The 23,135-nt window shown below is 37.3% G+C and overlaps 2 protein-coding genes across 2 annotated transcripts in view; both read left to right on the top strand.

The window, feature by feature from the left end:
* LOC140227555 (large ribosomal subunit protein eL6-like) overlaps positions 1–23,135 on the top strand; it is a 211,089-nt gene that overhangs the window by 35,450 nt on the left and 152,504 nt on the right. The gene's annotated exons all lie outside the window — the stretch shown is intronic.
* LOC140226867 (ubiquitin carboxyl-terminal hydrolase 32-like) overlaps positions 1–23,135 on the top strand; it is a 77,403-nt gene that overhangs the window by 30,501 nt on the left and 23,767 nt on the right. Inside the window, exons 5-9 of the mRNA XM_072307297.1 lie at positions 3,530–3,695; positions 10,195–10,326; positions 17,232–17,339; positions 17,812–17,927; positions 22,387–22,545. Coding sequence (XP_072163398.1) covers positions 3,530–3,695; positions 10,195–10,326; positions 17,232–17,339; positions 17,812–17,927; positions 22,387–22,545 — 681 coding nt within the window. The remainder of the gene's footprint in view (positions 1–3,529; positions 3,696–10,194; positions 10,327–17,231; positions 17,340–17,811; positions 17,928–22,386; positions 22,546–23,135) is intronic.

Genomic DNA, 23,135 nt, shown 5'->3' with positions numbered 1-23,135 from the left:
AATACTACCATGCTGCACCAAATGCATGTGAGTCATCAAATGAGGCTGTAATGAGTCTGCTTGTGACGACCAATCCCACCCTATATGCTCTGTGTATAAATGTATGTGTGTGTTTGTGTGTGTCTGTGTGTGTGTGTGGCCTCTGCCTACATCTGTATAAGACTATTAGTACTATGACTCAGGATCAGAGATGCATACAGTCATTTCTATTAGGAAATGGCCTCCATTTTTTTTTTTTTCCAATCTAATGACCATCTACATTTACGTATTTAAAGCTCTGGGGAACCCAAGAGGTACAACAAACGTAGTATTCTGACATTTTTTTTTATTACTTTTCTATAAAAAACATGAACAAAATCACCATTTATTCAGAAGTGCAAGATATTGATGATGGGTATGGGTTACATTAAATGATCTATGAACGGTGAAGGACACGTAAATGAATATTATCAATTTTATATCATTTGATACTTGCCATAATGCATAATCATTTATGCCATCTGCCGGGCCATTCTAAACTGCCTTTGGGGGGAAATTGTGATGAAAAGGAACTTCATTTTTAGAATGACTTTCATCATCTCTAATGGTGAATGTCATACTGTCCTTGGGAGGAGTTTACTTAAAGTTTTATGGTCATGGGTGAACCAGTGAGATGAATGTGTTCCATTGATTGGTCTCAAATGCAGTGAAACAAAATTATTGTGTAATAGTAATTGCCTGAACCAGATGAATGATGACAAAGTCGTAACCATTGAATGTTCAGAAGTAAAAACTAAAGTGCATGTGAAATGTTAACTTTGAAGGTCAAGACTCTTTGGTGTGACTTGAAAGTGATATATGAAATGCTTGGTGTGTCACATACAAATATATATTTCACAAATCGTTTGAAAGAAATGTAAGATAACAGAGATTTTCCAGATCTGATAGCAAATAATTATGTGTCAGGACAATTATCCCCCCCCCCCAAAAAAAAAAAAAAAAAAAATACTGGTTGGTGATAAAGTAAAGAGTAAAGATTAGGGTATGGGTTAGGGTTGGGGTTAGAATTTGGGTTAGGGTCAGGATTAGTTCCAGGATTAGGATCAGGGCTAGGGTCAGGGGAACGGTCTAGGGTAATTGTCAAGGGGGTAACAGCATGTACACATCCTCAAGGGCAGTGTAGTGAATTCTGTACAGTACTGTTTTTTAGTTGGGGATTTATGTTTTGAACATTCCTAAGTGAGATAATGAGAAACCTCTTATGAGATATGAAAGAGCATGTAATTTTAAAAAGGATTCAACGTTTATTAGATGAAAATTGGTTTTCAAATGGCTGAGATACCCCAAAAAGTGATAATAATAAAAGGTGACAGGCCACGCCTTTTATTAGGATCTCTTTGTTTCACCTTGTTTGGGGATATCTCAGCCATTTCAAAACCAAATTTCATCAAATAAACTTTTTATACCCCTTAGAATTGCATGCTCTTTGACATCTCATAGAGTGGTTTCTGAATATCTTGCATAACGTTAAAATCTAAATCCTCACCTCAACCAGAATTGTACACACCTTTTAAAGTGCTTGAAATCAAGATACATTGTACACCACACCATGGTCTCTCTCTGCAACATATTCTACAACACATTATTCTATGCATACTTATGACTTTAATTTTAAATCATGTGACCTATCTGGCTACTACAGTGTATGAAGACATTTGCACAGGAAACCAAAGTGATATTGCTATAAATTTCTAATACTCCAGTGACATAGATATTGCATGATGTCAGGCATTTGCTGATCTGCTTGTTTGAGCTACTGTATACGCCAAATATTTCGGGAGGTTTTTATTTTCACGAATTTGGTGAGTCAGCTGCTATTCGCGAAATTAAAAACACGGAAAAATATTGACTTAAATGCCAATTTGAATGTGACGTACGCGTTACATTTCTCCGTTCAGTACACGACTCCATGATCACGAATTTAACCACTCGCGATATTGTCGGGAAGTCCCGATTCGCGAAAATTTAGACTCGTGAAATATATGGCGTATACAGTATTAATCTCAGTCGAAACAACACTGTTTCAACATGGAAATTCTGCCGATCTGTTAGCTTCGAGAGTTCTCTTGTAGTGTAGGCCAAGAATACTCAATGAAGAAAGTGTCAGCAGCGGGCCATTTCATGAAGTGTTTTGTCAGGTTTTTTTTTTAAGACAAACTGTTACAAGCTACTGAAATCCTTGCATGCTGAGAGAAAATTTGTCCGATAAATTTGTCGGACAAAATGCTTCATGAAATGCACCCCCAGATTTCACTCTGTTGTGCATGGTTTTTGCATGAGTCGATTGTCTAGTTATGTATGGGCAAGTACGTACTTGCTGAGAAGGGTGATGCAGGGATGATCACACTTGTACAAGTAGGCCTACCAGGTAAAGAACCACACTCATTTTGACACTCACAGCATCACCCACCCCCAACAAACAAATGTACACATGCGAGGGTGACCCTGAATAGTTCTGGTGCTAAAGAATTAATTTCTTATCAAAGTTGTCTTTAATGCCACAAATCAACCTCTGTAAAGCATTCATAGTAAATTCTCAGGCGATGCTAAGTAACATTCCATACTTCCATTATCACTTCAAGACATAGTGTGATTAAGGGTTTGTTAAACGATGCTGTTGTATCAAGCAGGCAAGTGCAATAAATTTGATTGTCAAGTTGTGAAATTAAACTTGTCAATCCTCCTTGTCCTCACAGTGGAAATTGCATCATGGAGGATTTTGTAACTGTCACTGTGTACCGAAACAAGGCCGGCCAAGTGTAATTAACGACATTCTTTAGCCCAGCCGAGAACGAACGAGTTCATTTGGCATGGGCCATTGAACACTGAACGGTTCCTTTTTTTGGATCGCCTGCCCTTCACATCAGTGAGATGCATGCATATCCATCTCTTCCTCGACTTCAAGGGGGGAAAAGTGCATTTCCAGCAGTTTGTTCGGGGCTTGACGGGTTGCCGTCATCAAGGCCTATGAGGCTGCTCAGAACTTGTTTTTAATGATCGCTTGGGATATCGTGGTGGAAACTTGTCACTGGCAGAAAAGGGAACTTATGAAAAATTATTACAGCTGATAAGTCTCCTGGTCCATATCATTATTATTATTATTGTTATCATTATTATTATTATTGTTATTATTATTATTATTATTATTATTATTATTATTATTATTATCATTTTTAATATTATCATCATTAATGATTATTTTCTTCTTTTTCAAAATTGTTTGATTGTATTCGGATAGAAAATGAAAAACTGATTTAAAGATACTGTACAATTGTAAATGGGCTTTCTATGAAAATGTTATGACTCTCTTTCACTGTCTATTTGCACACCAGTGAATGGTGCAATTAAATATTAATTCAGTAGTTTGGTTTGTTTTTTGCGTTCACTGACCAGCACCGTAGATTGATTTTAATAGCATGGTGTACCGATGTGATCTCACAGATTTTGGGGTAATGCCTTTGCTTTGTTTGTTTGTTTTTTTTTTTTGCAGGTTGACCGAGTGTCCTACGAGCAATTCTGTTCATGGCTGCTCCAGCGCAATCACGTCATGAAGCTGTCGGCATGGCTACTGCAGGACCACGCCAAACAGGGCCTCAGGCTGTCGGATGAGAGTGATACACCGACTTTCTACCAGACCCTGGCCGGCGTGACGCACTGTGAGTTTCAATACAAAAGATAAACTAAAAAAAAAAAAAAAATGGCTTTGCTCCTATGGATGTCGGGTAATACCCTTTATCTGTTTGAGCAAATTGGAAATTAATCCTGCCTGTTTTATTTGCATCTACTGTACACTGAGCTGTTGATGATACTTGGAACAAGAAGTTCTGGGAGGTTTAAAAATATTTGTGTTTTGAAAATACGATTGTGTATTGGTTTAGATGGTGGTACAGATAACTAGCATGTATAAAGTGATGTGGCTAAGATTAATTTCACCATATATGTGGACCATGTGAAGCAGTCACAAGCTCTGTGCAGTATGGGTAAATCTCCAGTTATTTTCTTTATGAAGATTGGGATCCAACACTTGTTTTTTAGTATTGCTAGCTTACGTTGGGAGCTATTTTTTGAGAGGATGATGCGTAAAAATTGTGTTTATCTTTTAATATTTTGCAATTGATACAGTATATTGTATGTTTGTGTGATACTAATGTGCATACAATATTGTATGTGCAGACACACTATAATCAATTATATTAATGGTCAGCCCATTCTCATACATCAAGGTGACCTTCATTACGCAAAATGCTACTTTTCTCTGGGTGAAGTTAGTGACGCAAACAGTCATTAGGAAGTACATGGCTTCATGTGTGTATTCCTCGCTCGTGGCCGTGGAAAACACTTCACTTTCAGTGTGTGCAGATCATTGTGTAATGCATTCGTGTTATCAAGATCTAGAAGGAAGCCCTATGTGCTGCCAACCATTGCATAACCACGATGGACGTCATGTTGATTTCCCGTGTACACAGAAAATCAAACCAAAACAACGAAACATTGATTTGGAGAAAGATGAATAACAACTATTTAGAAAATCAGAAAAGGGGCTTCCCAAGTGATTTGATTTCGGTTTTGATTCATTGCGAAGGATCACTGTTACTTTTGATATGATTTGTCATATGTATTTGATTCGTTATGAACACATAGGCCCGAATTCACGAAGGTGGTACAAATGAAACCGTGGTTTAAACCATGGACAAAAACCATGGATCGCCAAGTGTCGCACGGAATATTTCGTTACGAAATTGGTCATTTTGTCGACAAAATGACCGTTTCGTAAATGAAATTATCATGTCGTGGACGGAATGTTCATTTACTTTCAAAATGTTGCCATTTCCTTTCAAAATAATCATTTCATCGACGAAATGACTGAATACGTAACGAAATACATGTATTCCATGCGACACTTGGCGCTCCATGGTTTTTGTCCATGGTTTAAACCATGGTTTCATTTGTACCACCTTCATGAATTCGGGCCATACTGTTCTTCTGTGGTCATCTGTCACTTGCATTTTAATAGCAATTTTCTATGTACATTCAGTGTCAAAACATGCTGTATCCTCTCAAAATCAATCTGAAGTCAGTCTGTTGTTGATCAGTATGCTGAATGTACTGCACTTCTTGGCAGCTCTAGAAATTGAGTTTGTTACATAGCAATTCAGATTTGTGGGAGAAAGAACGAATTTACCCTCTATACTAATATCCTGAAATCAATGTTTTCATGTCAAATGAAAGCAAATCAGAAGATTCAGAACAGAGAAAGAAAGAAAGGAAAAATGAACATTGAGAGAAATATTATTTCTCCAAACTGATTTATTTCAAAGAAAAATGTAATATGGCTCCCCACATTTTTTTTTCTTTGTCTGCAAGTAAAGTTTCATTTTGAATATGTACATAAAAAGTCCAAAGGAGTATTTACTTTTCAGCTGTACCATCGTATACCATACTTGCCAACATTTTGAAATCCTGAAGAGGTAGATTTTGCGAGGGAGCGAAGCGAGGGGGGGGGTTATCTTTTGTATTGAAACTCACAGTGCGTCACGCCGGCCAGGGTCTGGTAGAAAGTCGGTGTATCACTCTCATCCGACAGCCTGAGGCCCTGTTTGGCGTGGTCCTGCAGTAGCCATGCCGACAGTTTCATGACGTGATTGCGCTGGAGCAGCCATGAACAGAATTGCTCGTAGGACACTCGGTCAACCTGCAAAAAAAACAAAACAAACAAAGCAAAGGCATTACACCAAAATCTGTGAGATCACATCGGTACACCATTCTATTGAAATTAATCTACGGTGCTGGTCAGTGAATGCAAAAAAAACAAACTACTGAATTAATATTTAATTGCACCATTCACCCGAGCGCGCTTGCGCGCGAGGGGGGGGGGAGGGGTGTGGGAGGGGGTGTCCCCCCTCCCACGATATGGACTTTTTTGTTTTTCAATATCAAAATCTGAGATTTGGTGCGTGCTTTTTAACCTTTTTAAAGGGTTCTTGGTATTGATAAAAAAAACATATAATCCATGTAAATTTATGAACTATTTTGTAGACTATGCATATAAAAATGAAATCAGACATATTGGTAAATAATTTTTGTAGGCTAAGCATATGTGAAAAAGTAATCAAACATATTGGCAAATAATTTATCCCCTTATAGTGTACTTTCTATTGTGGAGCTAGTTTGATGAATAAGACATAATGTTGCCCTCACCAAATCTAAATTAATTAGCAGATGACCTGGCTGTGAGATTCCTGTACGTGGCAGATTTTGCTCTCTTCTGCAGTGTTTGGGAGGATTTCCATTCGTAGCATTCACTCTTGCAGAACATGAGCTACCAAAACATTACTATTACGCGTGGTTCTAGCTACACGTACACGTGTACAGTAAGTCTTGCACGCACGTAGATGATTATGATAGAGACTAGTGCGCCACTCCACTGCAGTGTGCATACATGACTATGTGTGCATATTAGAAGGCTGAACACGGCATTTTTGAGGAACGAGTTACTTGAAATTATTATTACTATTCTAATTACTAGCTTATTTTAGGGAATCAACGCACAGTGAAGGGAAAATATGACTTCCATTTCATTTTATGGTAGATTTGCTACAAAATCGGTAGATCAGAAGAGAAAATCGGTAGCCGGTCAAAACCTCTAAAAAACGGTAGTCTACCGCCCAAAGCGGTAGAGTTGGCAAGTATGGTATACTAGTTATGCTGTATCTCTTTAATAGGGTATGAATAGGCTCTGTTTTAGAATGACAATTTAAGATCTAATTTTTGATGCAAGTTATAGACTTTATACCGTAGTTAGATGATTGTAATGGAAGGGGAAGACATGTTGTATTGGCCAGGTTAAGACAACAGAGCATATTGAAGTTTAATCTTTCAATGACACGACCATACTATAATCCCACATATTCGTATCCATGTTTGTTCTAATACATGGCCTGCAGCAAGTTTGTGTATTAAATTGCACTCTGACTTTCTCATCCACACAAGTAAGTCTTAATTTGCAGTTGCACTGTCAGCAACTAAGAATAGAATTTAGCCACACTCCCCTGAAATAAATGCATTTTTCAATATCGTATCTTTGTGTAACAGATTTTAAACGTGCATTTTTTTGAAATTTCTAATATGTTGGCAATTACAGTTCTTTTTTTCCTGTGGATACTGTGTGGCCCTGTAAAATAGGTCTGTATTCATTTGCTCTCGGAGACTTGATTAGGGAAATTGAAATCAATCCAACATACATACCACGGTGCGAACTGGTATTAAAGGCGGACTTTAAACTCATCCCTATGACCCTGCAACTTTCACACAATGGCTGTGTTGCCATGGAGCTCACGTTACCAAACACTGCAGGGTCAGAAGCAAGCTGTATTTTGATCATACAGATACTGTAGCACTAATTTAGGCACCCAATGTGGACCTGTTGCACACCACAACATTTTACCATGCATTTGTGCATATACACACACATACAAATGTACACCGTACACCCACACACACACACACACCTACACACCTACACACACACACACACACACACACACACACTCATACACACTCATACATATTCATACATATTTTACCCTCTCCTCTGTCATTGAATTTGAGATTTGAAATTACATACAAACTGTATCACTAGAGGAAGATATGCATTTTTAAGCTCTTTAAATAGTTTTATGGTCTTGTCTACATAACAGAATGTGATATAACTTTCTGTATACTGTGTATTGTTTTATAATTTTTATGTAATGTTTTGTAGCACAAGTAAATGAAAAGGGTGGTCAAAGGCAGTGGATGACTTTAAATTCTGTTAATGGTACAGGTAGGTCAGCATGGTACATGGAGTAATGACATACAATATAACACTTGGAAAAAGATCACTGATTTTATTCAGTTTGCTTTTAGAGAAGCAATTTTATCAAACGAGAAATTATTGATTATTAGAGTGGAATCAAAGAGTCCAAATGTAACGAATATAAATGAAATATTGATACATGCTCAGTATGCAATTTATAAACAATGTATGATGCATTTATTTCAAGGACATTCACACAATAGTTTGAAAATATGGATTAGTTTTGGGAATGAAATACTGTTAGACAATGTTTCTGAGATTGTATCAAACATGATGAGATCATTTAATAGTAACTAATGAAGAATCTGTATTTTTTTTGAGTATGTGCCCATTCAATTGTTTCAAAAAAGAAATCGCTTGATGTTATAGTTTTGAAAATGAATAAATAAAATACCTCTGTAGAGGAAAAAACAAACAAACAAACAAACAATGTAACACTAGATTCTGTACTGATGGAGAGAGCTTAAATACAAGCATAATTTTATATCATAAGCTCAGAACCAGAAGGGTGCTATCTCGTTCTCAGGTTTTAGCGTAAATAAAAATGGAACAATCAATTTTCATGAAATGTGAAGTTCATTTTATCAAAAGTGTGTAGATTTACAATAAGCATTGTTCCAAATATATGGTAAAATAGCACTCCTGTGTTTTTTTTTTAATCTGTGACATTCTACTGAAAATTAATATTCCATAATTTAAAATTGACACCATAATACAGAGGAGATCAAGCTCAACAATATGATACCAATGACTCAATACCCCTCAACATTGCAATTACAGCCCTTTTGGTTCTCAACCGACAATATGTTGGAAAAAAAAGATGTCTAAATGAAAGAAAAAGAATTGCACATTATGTGCAGTAATGGCTACTCTGGAAGTATGCTGTGCCACGCCAACATCTGTGAAGTTATATAAAGATTTCTCCCAGTTTGCGACTGAGCGACAGAGGTTACACAAGATGTAATGTTTTCGTCACATGGCCAACCACGGATTGTTTTGCTCGCCCTGCAGAGAGCTCTAGTTATATACTCTCTATGTGCTCCCAAAAATAGACTACGGTGATTTGCTGTACTTTTGCATTAACATTTTGATGATGATGGCAACAACTCTTGGTTGGTGCAATTTTGAAGACCTATGTTTTTAACAAGGGTAAATTCAGAATGAATGCCTGCCTGTTGTACGAAAGATCACAAAAATTCCTCCAAAATCAATGACATGTCAATATTGATGTGTGCTGCTCTTGAAGTCAATATATGGACCTGTGGCGTTGAATTTGGACACTACAATGACAGTATAACTTTTGTTTGAATTGGCACTGTGGATGTTGATTTTTTCCCCCATTATCATTATTTTTTTTTTTAATGTAAAATGTAATCATGCCACAAGCCTGTACTTGTATCAATGAATCAATGTAAATGCGAACAGAGGGAAACCGACCAGAAAGGTACCCAATATAAATGCTTGTTTTTTCATTTAATGAATTAATGTGATGCAGTCAGGTGCTGTCACACATTGGTTAGATTTCGTATTGCCTTATTGCTTGTATTTATCTGATCTTTTATCCATAGGCCGTACATTCCACTTATGTTCATTGTTCCCATTAATTGGCAAACTGCAGTGGCACCATGCTAAAGTTACAGTGAATATCAACATAAGCTCAACTGTCGCAGTAGTCTTACATGTTTATAAAGTGATGGACAGATCATGCGTGACAGAATAGCTTTGGAGGCTTCGACGCTGGTTTCAAACATGAGCTTTGATTTTGGTTTGGCTACAGATGAATGCATGTTTATAAGTGATCATAAAACTATTCTGGATACATTGTCTAGCTTTGTTATGATAAAGTGAGGCTATTTGAGTATCATTCTGTGTATTTTGTAATGGCTGATGTCTAGATTGAATTATCTGAGCCCTACAGTGCTTTAAATATCACTAGACACATTGTCTCAAGTTGTAATGATGATAATGTTTTATGATGCTAATTATGTGATTTTCCATTCATTACATCATTGCTTTCTGCACTTATTTTGTGAACAAAATTTTGCAAAGTAATATGTAAGTTTCATATGATACAAAATATAATATACTAACGTATTCTGAAAGTTTCCCAGGAGAATAATTTGTTGTTTGTAGTTCAAAGCTTATCAGTTTACAGCAATATAAGCCTAAGTCTTGGATACGTGCATCTCAGTTCTTGTTTCTAAAATGTACTTCTCTCTCTTTTTGATTTTGTTTGCTTCATCCTTTCATTATCCTCCACCACCACTGCCGCTGCTGCCCCGCCCTTGATGCCTCATCAGTGGAAGAGGCAGACATCATTGAGCTGGAGAAGAAGTACTGGGTGCTGCAGGCCCAGTCCAAGTCCGGGAGGCTAGACCTGGATACCTTCACACCCCTCATCTCCCCTCCCATGCCAGCAGAACTGGTTGAAGGTCAGTGAACGTACAAGTGTACTTGTAAGAGAGGGTGTGGTAGCCTTGTGCGTGTGTCTGTGTGTTAATGTTGCGTATGTGTCCGTGTGAATTTTGGGGGATATGTTTGTACCTTGCATGTGCTTGTGTTCACATTACTGTCATGGTGTTACAAGATTTCTGTAATGTTTGTGTTTAAGCTTTATTCACAAAAGATTGCCTCGAAATTCACGAGGCTTGTCCTACCTAGCAAGAACTGATGAACGTTAGTGAATTCCTGCTCCAGAAACTTAATTGGAGAGATCCTAGAGGTGATGAATGAAAGCAAAATAAAATTGTAAAGTAGTATTTCATGTAGCAAGGAAATCATTTCGTGTGGTTTTATTTTTGCACTAGTTTCATGTCGTGAGAGAATTTCCACACTGAGAAAATGTCCTCTATTTCAATAACACAGAGTCACTGAATTTACTTTCGTCTATCAGTTTAGAATGCTGATAATAGTCTGCCCCCGACATCTTCCAAAGTAGTTTTGCCATATTTTGTGTTTTCTTTGAATACATGTACATTCCTTAGGGTACACTTCCTGCGACTGCTCTGAATGTCAAGTATTATGTGGTTGCTACTATGGGTGCATTAATGGCAGCGATAGTGTGATCGAAAGGTATCTGCTGTGTATAAAGTAAAAGATGGAAAGTGTGGAGTGCAGAAAGTAGTGACTCTAAGCCATTGTGCAACAGGAAAATGGGAGCTGTTTTGACTGCGCGTGGATGTGGTACACACCCAAGGCAAAGCTTTGATTTCATATTGTAATGATCTGAAAAGGGACATGACACAAAGGTCACTGTAGTGTTGTGACTGCTAGAATTTGTAGATAACAAAAAAAATAGAAGAAAAAATTCAAGACCTTCAATCATTTTACTACACGAAAATGAAAGCTGAAAAGGAGCTTTTCATGCTTTGTGAGGGATTTGGGAACCATCTGGAAATATGCTAATTTGCAAAGCTTTTGTTGGATCATGTAATGCTTTTGTTGTGACTTTTATACACCAACCTCATTTGCAAAGATGGGGGGGGGGGGGGTGAAAGGATGTGTGTATGGATTATAGGAACTCAAGCCTTTCAATCACTGTATCGGAGAAACCAAAGACTTCAAAGCTTGTCAATAAAAGATTGCTTGTAAATATGTGGAACTAACCATTTCATTTATTACAAATCACGCAAGCTTTCATTTTATGTTGTACTGCCCTCAAGAAATGTTATGTAAGCTAATTGTTTGCATGAGCGGAAAATGTAGATTATAGAAAAAAATTCGAGGGCATAATTCATTCAACCACATGAAACTGAAGATGTCGAAACCAGTAGCTTTAACAGCACAAACAGTCTTCAGTCGGTCTTTAACATTTTGCTTTAATGAAATGCAATTCCAAATTACCACCGTGAAAGCAAATTTGTTGTTTTTTCCTTGCTTTTTCCCCCCCCTTTGTTATGATAAATCATGCAGAAAAATCTTTTGCTGAAAGACAATCAGTTGTATGTTTCCAATACTGATATGCAGTTTTGAGAAAACCATGCTTTTATGCAAAGTATTATATTCAAAATTCTGCTTTACTCGGGACAAGTTATTTGATATTTTCAGTGAAAGCGGATTTTTGTCATTTCATGTTGATGCTGCTGCATGAAAAAGTAAGAGTGAAAGTTAAAGGTAACTCTTCTATGAAGCTTGTACATGTATACCAATTTTGTATTTATCATTTCCTTCGTGTAGGTTTAAAAAGTACATTGTCATTTGAACACCTTCTCACGTGACCACATTGTATGCTATGTGAGTATTCCTTGCGTGATAGGTGATAAAGGGCCAGGAGAAATGATGATACTCCTGTGTCATTGGGGCTCCTGCTTAAAAAGTGCTGAGCAGTATTGACCCATTGCAAATCACCCCACACAAAAACCAATAGTTGGGAACAAGACTAAACCACTGACAAATTTTCTTCCCATTAACATTCATGACAACATGTGAACAGGTATTATATCACCCAGGAGATAGAGAGAAAGAAACAACAACCAAAACACTCAGCAGTCAAACATATTCCCTATCATATTTTGTTTAATGGTTTTTCCTAAATTATTTTCTTCATACTAGTCCTTTAATGAGTTCAGAGCTTAGTATAAAGGGATGGTACACTTTCTGTTCAGATGAGCCTGCAGGTTTCCAACGTTGTTTGATAATGATTTTTTATGATAATGAGAAACCTCTTATATGAAATATGAAAGAGCACATTTTTGATTATTTGATGAAAATTGGTTTTGAAATGACTGAGATATTCAAAACATTTTTGAAGTGATCCTAAGAGAAGGTGGGACCCACCTTTTATAGGGATCGCTTTGTTTTACTTTTCTTTTTTATAATCGGCCATTTTCAAATCCGATTTTCATCGAAAGTGTAATGAACTTTGAACTCCTTTTGAATTTTATGTTTTTGCAATTTCATAAAGTGGTTTCTAAGTATCTTGCAAAAAGTTAAAAGCTGAATCCTCATGTCAACCAATAATATTCCATCCCTTTAATCACTCTGTGGATGTTGGTAATCTTAATTATGTATGTGCCCAATTATGTGACTCTGTTGAGTAGAATGAACAGTCCCGACTACGTTCCGAAAAATAGCATACTGAGAATTTGTCATGAAGTAATGAATTTGTTTCACATATTAATGTAGGGTTCCCATGGGAACGGTTCTTACTGGGTGAGCTCTCTGCACACCATGGCAGCTGGATGAACTTTGTATGATGGTAGCTATCAGTGGCTGATGAGGAAATGTTGAGATATTAGCATAAAGTGTGCACACTCTGCCACACTTGATACATGCATGCTCACTCGCATCCAGCACTGTTGAAACATATTGCACTCGTGGAAGGATCCAACATCCCTTTCCCTACCATTGAGACGATTTTTAAGGCGTATGGAAGGAATAAAAACAAAAGATAGAAAAAAACAACAACATTGAAATGCATTTGATTTTTCATTGTCGCACTGCCGAGGCAGTTTATTCCGCCGATATTCTGTTGTCTTTGACTACATCAACAGACTAAACCCTGTGGGAAATGTGATGCCAGCTGTCTTTGCCAAGGCAAAATCTTCACCCAGCGTGAACCACAGAAACTTTACCGATGATGTACATGTGTTAAAATGTGCAGCAAACTCTCAGCTCTCTCTCCCTCTCTCTCTCTTTCTTAAACTGCCTCTTCGACATAATTGTGGTTGTTATGGTTTTCTTGGCTACAATTGAAACATGCAGCAGACTAGGAAGAGGTTTTCTTTTTTTTTTTGTATTTTGCTTTTCCGGCATAATTATGGTTTTTGTGGTATTCTTCCATTGCTTTAATAATTGCATTTTACTGGTACTTTCAAAATGTTAATGTCATTAAAAAGAAAATGATTTGGTAAGGCATTTCTCATTCATGGTATCTCTTTCTACCCTTGTCAGTTGACTTATCAATATCAATCAAGAAGTATGTGTAAGATTCATGTACATATGTAATGTAAATATTGTAGTATGTATATTATATACAGAGGAGAAAGAGAGGGAGTGTGTGTGTTTGTGCGTGAGCTTGAGAGAGTATTTGTTCATGTAAAGCTGTACAACCGGATGTGTTATGATGTGTTTGTGATTAGTATTTTGTTAAGTAGATTATACAGGTTCTGAATTATTAGCACAGCCATTGAGAATCTGATGAGAGTTAACAACACTGTGGAGTTAGCCTTCATGGTTGTCTATGTATGTAAATTTGACTGATCGTCTTTATATAGTAACAGTCGATCACCTACCCACTATCTAAAAAGGAACATCCATTAAAAAAGATTATGAGATCAATTTGATAACAAAATATGATATGAGAGAGCATTTCAAATTAGCTCCATTATTGCAGTGGAGGGGATCGAAGTTTACCTGCATGCCTTACTGATGTTAGCCTTGGGTATGGGCTTCTTGGGGTCGGAGCAGAGTTCAAAGATCATCGCTCATGAGTACTTCAGCAGACTGAGATAAGATCTGCACTCTCTTGTCCTTTGAGCGGGGACTGATTTGCCCCCCCCCCCAAACCCATTACTAGAGGATGTCATTTCTATATTTAGTCTGGTGATTCGCAGCTATATCTGCTTGTTTTTATATTTCGTTCGTGAACACTAATACAATGAATGATCAAATAGAGATGTAGTTGGTTCTGTTTTAGGTACAGTACATGTATATGCAGTCAAGAAGTGATCTTTCCTGCATCAACCAGCAATTCCAAGAGTTCATGGAATTCCTGTGGTCTTACGGATAGTTTCCTGTGATTTTTTTTTTTTTTTTTAAATTGGCATTGGCAACAAAAACACAGCGAGCCACCATAGGACATTTAAAAAAAAAAGAAAAAAAAAGAACTTTCTTCTTACCCAAGTGGGCACACAAGGGAAAACCCCCTTCTTCGAATAGGCAAGTCTTTGGTCATTTCACTTGCCCAATAGTAAGGATCTGTTGCCCAGGGCAAGCAAGCAAATGGGTTTGTAGCATGCCATACTTGTACTTTGCCTCATGTGTCATAGCCTTGATAAATGCATGTAGGTCCATGTGGAAATTTTTCTGTACATGTAGGTCCATGTGGAAATTTTCTGTGCAAGCGCATCATCATTCAATTTCCTGCGAATGCCAGCCCAATCCCCAGATCCATTTTTCTCTGTATAACGTTAACATCTCCCTCTTTGTTGACATTTCTGGTGGGTGTTGACAGTCAGTATCCAAGCTACTGCAGGACTGTGGTACGCCCGCATGGCGCATAATGTACAATACCAGATGAAGGGTTTTGCACATACTGGCATTTTCCATACATGTGTGTATCATGCTCAAGCATCAGATATTAATGAGTAATCCTCTGATTTTTTTTTCTTTCTTTCATCTTTTCTTATTGTCTGGCTCCGCCTCTGGATAGATGCATGACGCCCTCTCTGTTGACATTTCCTCCTTGTGGTTTCGGGGAGAAATGTTACCCCAGTTATTGCGTTGCTTGGGCATGCGTGTATGTACGCAGGCAGGGCGCTTCTGCAGATTCGTGTCTTTGACAGTTTTATGGATGCGTCAGACACCTCTTGTGGAATTCAAGAAGAGGGGAAATCTGTATGATTGATGTGCTTTTTTCTTGTTCTGTTGGGGCATTTCCTACAGGATGCTGCTGCCTTAAAATTTGACTTTGACATATAATCTCTTTTGTGTTGGTGTGGGATGCTTGCAAGTTCCTGTAGTACATCAAACTCATTCTTATTTTCTTTGCTGCAAGTTTCCCCGTCTTCCAGTATGACATGTTAGCTGGCTGGCCTACTTATTGTAAATTTAGGTGATGCATACATTAAAAGTACTGTTTGCCTATTACTTGCTCAGTTATTTAGTTTTTATTCCCAAGTCTAGGAGTGATAAAAGATATTCCTCTTTGAACTCCCTGCTGTCATAAGGTCATTAAAAACAATAAAAGGAATGATCATAGACATTATCGTCACTGTCGTATTTTCATTATCGAGCCTTATTTTAATAATTTTTCCTCCACTTTATTTCTGCAAAAACCTGGTTAAATGTAAACCGAAAATTCTCTGTTAGCAAGGTGTGATTGCGTCGAAACGTTCATTGTGTTGCACATGAAAACATTAGAAATGTTTTTTTGATGGTATGCAAGATAGGATATAATTGTTGACTCATGAATGTGAAAGTAAGTGTGGTGAGTGTTTGTGCATAAGAAGATGGGATAAATAGCACATGAAAACCTATATCATCATCACTTTATCTAATTCATATAGGTAAACTGTGGCTGAGGAAACCAGTGAAATTAAGTAGTCCCACATCTCTTTTGTTTATTTTTTTTTTGTCATTTCACTGTCCTTTTAGTTTGATTCTACTGTCTTCAGTCAAATCAACCCAAACGTACAGTGTAGGGTGTATTTTCACTTTTATACTCTGTGTTTATCATGGTTGTCACCAACATTGAGATCAAAAGTAAAGTAGTAGTAGTAGTAGTAGTAGTAGTAGTAGTAGTAGTAGTAGTAGTAGAAGTAGTAGAAGAAGTAGTAGTAGTAGTAGTAGTAGTAGTAGTAGTAGTAGTAGTAGTAGTAGTAGTAGTAGTAGTAGTAGTAGTAGTAGTAGTAGTTGTAGTAGTAGTTAGTAGAAGTAGTATACAAATAGTGATGGTCACGAGTGCGATGGTACAAGATTTCGCTCGATGTGAAAGATAGAGGCGCTTTATTTTAGTAACCAGGCGAAGCCCAGTTGAATAGTGCACCTCATCTTTCACCGAGTGCGAAATCTTGCTCAATTGCATTAGTAAAGACCATACACTATTTGTTTTATAATACAACACCTCGACGGTCAACAGATGTGGTCCACACAGATTCTTGAATTTAGCCCAGAAATGGCAACCATTTTCTGTGAAAGACGAATGAGTAGACACACAGTCACAGTCACCGTGCGTGTACGTACATATGAACGTACGCGAAGCCGATCACTTGTGCAAGTTGTTTACAAAATGAGTGACAAAAGTACACGCTTGTAAGAGCGCTTGTAATTTTTGAGTGCTCGCGGCAAATGTTGGGTTTATTGTGAAATCAGAGCCGTGTGATAGAACAAAAACTTCCGAGTCAATCGTGAGTTTAACACAGGAGTCAATGGAAATGGGTGACGTCAGCCATGCGCTATCCATTTTTGCTCTAACAAAATTGCATGGCTGACAGCCACAGCATGCGATGCAACTTTTAACTAAATGTCACATGATTGGCAATCAACCAATCAGATAGCTACATTCTATTTAGGTGTTGTATTGAAGTGGAGGTACATGTAACAGAAGTAGAGTTAGTGTGCCTATTATTCACATTACTCTCTTTTTCTCGCCATCTCCCCACCCTTTCTCTTGTAGGTGTTTTCAATGCATTCGACGAGAACAAGGATAACCATGTGGACCTGAAGGAGATGGCTTGTGGACTGTCTGCCTGTTGCCGAGGGCCACTCGCTGAAAGGCAGAAGTGTGAGTTGCCTTGGCACAAGGCTCACAGTTCATTTTATGGTTTTGGACCTATCTTTGTGGTATTTTGGCATATCGCTTTGATCAGTTTATGATATGTTGAACTGTGAAATGTGAGTGGACCAGGGAGAATTTTGTTGTCCTTCACAAATTTTTGCCTGTTTTTTTGTTCTTCTCCTATTTTGACAATAAAATGTATTACAACACATCAGATTACAACACATCAGATTACCGTAGTTAATAATGTAGCAATAATTATCCATATTGGGGAAAAGAAGTTGTAGTTCCGATCCTAACTTTTTCAAATCTCGATTGAAACATGTTAATGTTGAACAAGCGTATGGTTCTGTATGGCAGACTTGTTTTTTTTTTTCTTTACTGTCTCTTCTGTTTCTTTGTCATCCTTTAGTCACAGGAATGTTCTATGTTGTCTTTTAAATGTTCTCTGTTGTCTTTTTTTGTCGTCTGTCCGCAGTCTACTTCAAGATCTTCGACAAGGATCGGGACAACATGCTGTCCCTTGAGGAGCTGGAGACGATGTGCCGGGCGCTGCTCAACGTTCGGCGAGAATCCAGGGTGGGCATGGAGATTGTGAGTTGTTTGATTCCCGCGTGTGACTGGCCAGAAAGGACCCGCTCCCACTCTTAGACATTAGCAAAATCTGTCTTCTTTAGCCCCTCTAAAACACACACACACACACACATACACACACACACAAGGACCCCCCCTAAAAAAAAAAAAAGAAAAAAAAAAAGCTCCTCTATCAAACCATGCCAGCAGAATATATACTGGTGTATCGCTGAAATTAACTCATTAGAAAAATGACATAATATTCAACTTGTTGCTTGTTTTGAAGCTAATAATGGTATATGTAGACTTTGTTTCTACTAAAATAATTTTGTGTGTCTCTCGTGTTCTTCAACATCCCTTTCCAAACAAAGTACGTAGTCTGAAACCTGTGTCACTGCGTGTGTAGAAGAGGGACTTGTGTTGTAAAAAGTGACCATTCTAGTGTTTGTCAGGTCTATGGTTATCAGCACTTTATTGTACTAATACACACACCCTTTGATAATGCCCCCCCCCAAAAAAAAAAAAAAAAAGAGAAAAAAGAAAGAAAGAAAGAATGAATAAATAAATAAAAAATTACCCAGCAACAAAATTTCCTCTTCATCTACAACCATTCAGTATCATACCTGCATTATCCCCATTTCAGGAAGAATCACACAGAGAATATCAAGTTACAATCATCTCTAACACCTGATGGTCATGAGCAGTAGTTTTACTGTAAAGTTTCTGTGACTATAGTTTCTTTAATTAAAGGGGAATTCCAGGCCAGTTGCAAGTCAGTCTGAGGAGAGAGAGTAAAATGTTACAGTCACAGCCAATGTGAAAATTTGGATAAAAAATTGTTTTAAAATTAAGGAAGTCATGAAATTTAAATTTTTTTTTTTTTTTTTTAAAAACAGTTCTCGAACAGCTGATAATGATTGAGCTTATGATGTTATCACCTCACAATTTTCCATTGATTGTGGACAAAATAATGACAGAAATCAAAATTTTCTGCCATGACAGTGTAAAATATTATGTTACTCCTGGTTGAATAATTTCAAAATAATGGTCAGGTGGATATATTTATGGTTTGAGACTGCGGCTTAATTACATTTGAAACAACAAAAAAAAAAAAAAAAGAGAAAATTTCAACATTCTTTGTACAAACTATATGGTAAGTTGTGAGCCAATGACATCATCAACTCATTCTTTACATATTCATATAAACTGTTCAAGAACTGTTTTCATGAAAAAAAAAAAAATCAATTTTGATCAAATTTTCACTGTTGTGCTTGTAAAATTTTACTCCTTGTTTTTTAGACTAACTTTTGACTGGTCTGAAGTTCCCCTTTAAAGGATGGGGTAGAGATCCAAAGACAATGTATTACACTATTCATTTTATTTTCCCAAAGTCCTAGTCTGTGCAATCCAGTCTCTTGAGGTTTAATTCAGCCTATGCGCAAAAGAATTTCCTGGTCAAAAGTTTGTATTAATTGATAATAGCTTTATTCAGGTCACTTTTTCTTTGTTTTCCAAATCCTGTCATGTCACAATGTCATGTCATTTATGACCTCTTCTGATATTTCATCCTTTCTAGATAGAAAGGGACTGTCTCTCCCCCTTTCATTGTTTATTCTAACATTCATTTCATCAACATATTCACCCCTTTAATTGCCCCCCCCCCCCTCTTTTTTGGATGATTTATTGATTTTTATTTGTATGGACAATTTTGTTGATAAACCGTTTTGTGAAACATTCATTTTCAACGGTTAACTATTTGAATTTGCATATACAAGTAATATCCCATTTTTTTTTTTTTTTCTGAACGTGCCAGGACCTAATGAATGACAAGAATTTGGAGAGTTTACCTATTAGTCCTTTGCATGTTAAGTTCCCGAAATTTTGCGTATCATTCTGTATTTTACCTCTCAACGAAAGATGTTTGGCGCAATGGATGTGGGCACTATTATTATTATTTTTATTTTTTTTTTTTTTTGGGGGGGGGACCAGAAATGAGTCGTTCAGCAGACTTGCAAATTTATTCAGTAAGATCCATGTGTTCAGAAATTAATGAATTGTTTTTTTTTTTTCTTGTCACCTCAAATTCAAATATCAGAGGGTAGTTTAGCCTTGTGCTTGATCGTAAAGAATATGATGACACATATCACAGAACTCCGTGTTCGTGGCCATTTTAGTAGAAGATAGAAAGTGGGAGTGGGTCTCTTTCTGGGGGCTGAAAAAGAAAAAGAAAAAACAGACATGAGCTCGTGTGGACTTTCATCCCTGGTCGTCACCCGGAATTGCTTCGGTTCACTGGTAGCACACGGTAGACCCATCTTTACTCTCTTCTAACAACTCCATCCTCACCTCCATTACTAGTCTCACTTCCAGCCTGCGAGCATCTTTTCTGCCTTGCTGGTGTTTAGTGGTCACTTGGCCTCTCTCCCAACTGCACAACTGCTGCCACTAGCCTCATCTCCAGCCTGCCGAGTGCATTCTGTGCCAAGTCTTCCCAGCACCGCTCTGGCCACTTTGCTGCCTGCCTTCACAAAAGAATCCTCCTCGCCTGTTCTTAGTGTTGAGACTTTAATGTCAGACTCTGTCACTACTTCATTTTCTGAGTCTACTTCTTGTGAGCTTATTCTGTCTAAATTAGAGGCTGCTTATGCTTAGATTTCAAAATTCTGACCATCTTGAGCACTCTCTGTTTGTGGATTGTGGATTTATAAAATTAACATAAGCTAATGTCACATTCTCTTCGTAATGCACCAATGGATTTTTGCTTTTGTGACACTAACACTGCATTCATAATTCTTAATCAAAATCATTTGACATTGGCAGAAAAAAAGGTTTAATGACATAAGACTATTGCGAGAGTGAACTAAAAATGCTCAGCAGTCTTCGTAGTAAATTTGTCAACTTTTGTTTTTGGCTTTAGTAATACATTCATTGCACAATAGGTCTGCACCAGGTAAAAATGACTTGTAATGTCTTGATAAGAGAATAAGGCAGAGCCATTGGAGGTGTGTTAATGTAAGTGAAAATGAAGGCTTCTGGATGCACAAAAGTTGTGCATTGCTAATGAAAATGGAGGGAGGGTATGTAATTCGTCCATATGTGAATCAATCATCACTTGTTTTTCTTTTGGTTCTGAGAAAGAGGAAGAGAGATTGAGATCTGTTGTTTTAAAGGCTGTGTCATATGAGAAACACATTTATGAAAGATTGAAATATTGAAGTTGTACTTCACTGATACATGTATTCATTTTTGTTTGGAGATGAAAAAATGGTGTTGTAGATAATATGATAATAGATGTGGTACTCACAAGTAATTTACTATACCCACTAATGGAAAAGAGTGGAATTTTGGGAAGTCAAACCTTTTTTGGTATCATTGCTTTTCCCCGCTAAATACACCTCGAGAGCAGTCTAAATTACCCAAAAATTGATATCACTGAAAATTTAAACTTGTGATCTACTGCGTGCACTGATTTTATTAATTTCTATGAGGAAAAAAGATGGTATTGCCTCTTTTTGTTAACAGTGGAAATATCTTACTGTTCTAATCAATCACTTTAATTTTTTCAATATTTCAAACACTTTAAAGAAAGATGTGTAACTAACAGCAAGCATGACCTAAATCAACAAGCACGTCTCATTCATTTCAAAATATTGCATTGTTGTATTATTTTTTTCTCTCTCTCTGAAGAAATTTGTACATACAATGAATTAATATTTTTGTCTTGATATGAATTGGGTGCTAGATGCTGATAGTATTTGTTTTGCTTCTGCACAAGTCCATGAAAGATTGACTGATTTTTTTTTTGCTTGTAAACATTGAATTTTGCGTTTGAACTTTTTGGCATTTTCATTGCCAAATTTCATACCTCAAGTTAAAGGGAGTCGGTCGTCGGTTATTGTGGTTCTTCAATTGAATCAAATTTCATTCACTGTCCACCGTGGTACATTCCAAAACCACTATTAGGGCAGACCTGCTAAAATAGAATTGCCAGTCAGTATATTTGTGCACTGAGGCGTGTGCTCTGTCAACTGTTAACTCCAGACAAGCCTGATTCTTTGGCTCTGTGTGTGCTGCATTATGGAGATTATGAGCCTAGCACAATTATATGTGATTGAGATGTACTGTACATACAATGTTCAGTCAAGATCCACCTGAGCAAGGTTTGGGCAGTCACAAACTGACAGTAAATTATCTGTTGTTCCCCTGCAAACTTTGCACAGATGCAAACTCCATGTCCTATTTGGTGTGACAAGTGAAAAAAATGGTGCGTATAAATACATACTATTGACGACTGACGCCCTGTAAATACTAGCTTATGAAATGTACCCTGAAGGGAGAAATACACATGTAGATTCATGTGTTGCTATGGTATCACTTCCACAGAGGAAGAAAGAATTTTAGAATGATGTTATCGATGTGCTGCTATGCATTTTGTCTGACTGCAGTGGCATAATTTTTGCCCTGATTTTGCCCTTGCCAGGATTTCAAGGCAGTCGAGAACTTGAATCCCATCGCCATAGCAGCGGACATATTGTCCAATCACGCGGGAGACAAGGAGAGGGGCATTACAGCGGAAGAGTTCCAGGTGTGGGCCGTCAAGAACAGCTTGCCGGATGACTTCAATAAGCTTCTATTTCAGGTACGTTCACCAACAGTCATCTCTCAGTGTCCAGGACTACAGAACATTGTAAACAAAAAAACTCATTTTGAAAGTAAAACCAAACACTTTAAAGTCCCCATCACCCAGAAAACATCACATTTGTTATACTGTATGTGATTCCTTGTACATCAGTGTCAATGGTGTATGAATTTTATGGGTAGTTTATATTTTCTGGACTATTCAGATTGCTCCTGTGTTGAATTCATAGAAAGACTGCATTTCCTGTGAAAGTCAAACTTTACACTGGAACTAATACCTTCCTTGGGCATATCCCTTCCGAGGCAAAGACTTCACCTTCAACTTATGCCTCATTGATGGTTTGACAGATTGGCGCACTGCAAATGTATAAAATATTACAAAAGGCCCTACTGTGTAATTCATTGTGAGATCTTTGCAAATGTGGATGTATTCATTTCCAAGGAATAAAGGGATTGCCAGTAAAATCTTGCTCTCTCTTTTTCTGTGTGTGTGCAATTAAATCAAAATATCAATTGAAAAATAGAATTCAATCATTAGCAAGCAAAAAGATGAGAGATCAGTGTTAAAGTATTAACCCATAGAGGACAAGC

The sequence above is a fragment of the Diadema setosum genome, chromosome 4 (assembly GCF_964275005.1).
Source record: "Diadema setosum chromosome 4, eeDiaSeto1, whole genome shotgun sequence".
In the NCBI taxonomy this organism is placed as follows: Eukaryota; Metazoa; Echinodermata; class Echinoidea; order Diadematoida; family Diadematidae; genus Diadema; species Diadema setosum.
The sequence above is the reverse complement of the archived record's forward strand: the minus strand, read 5'-3'. Positions and strand labels throughout refer to the sequence as shown.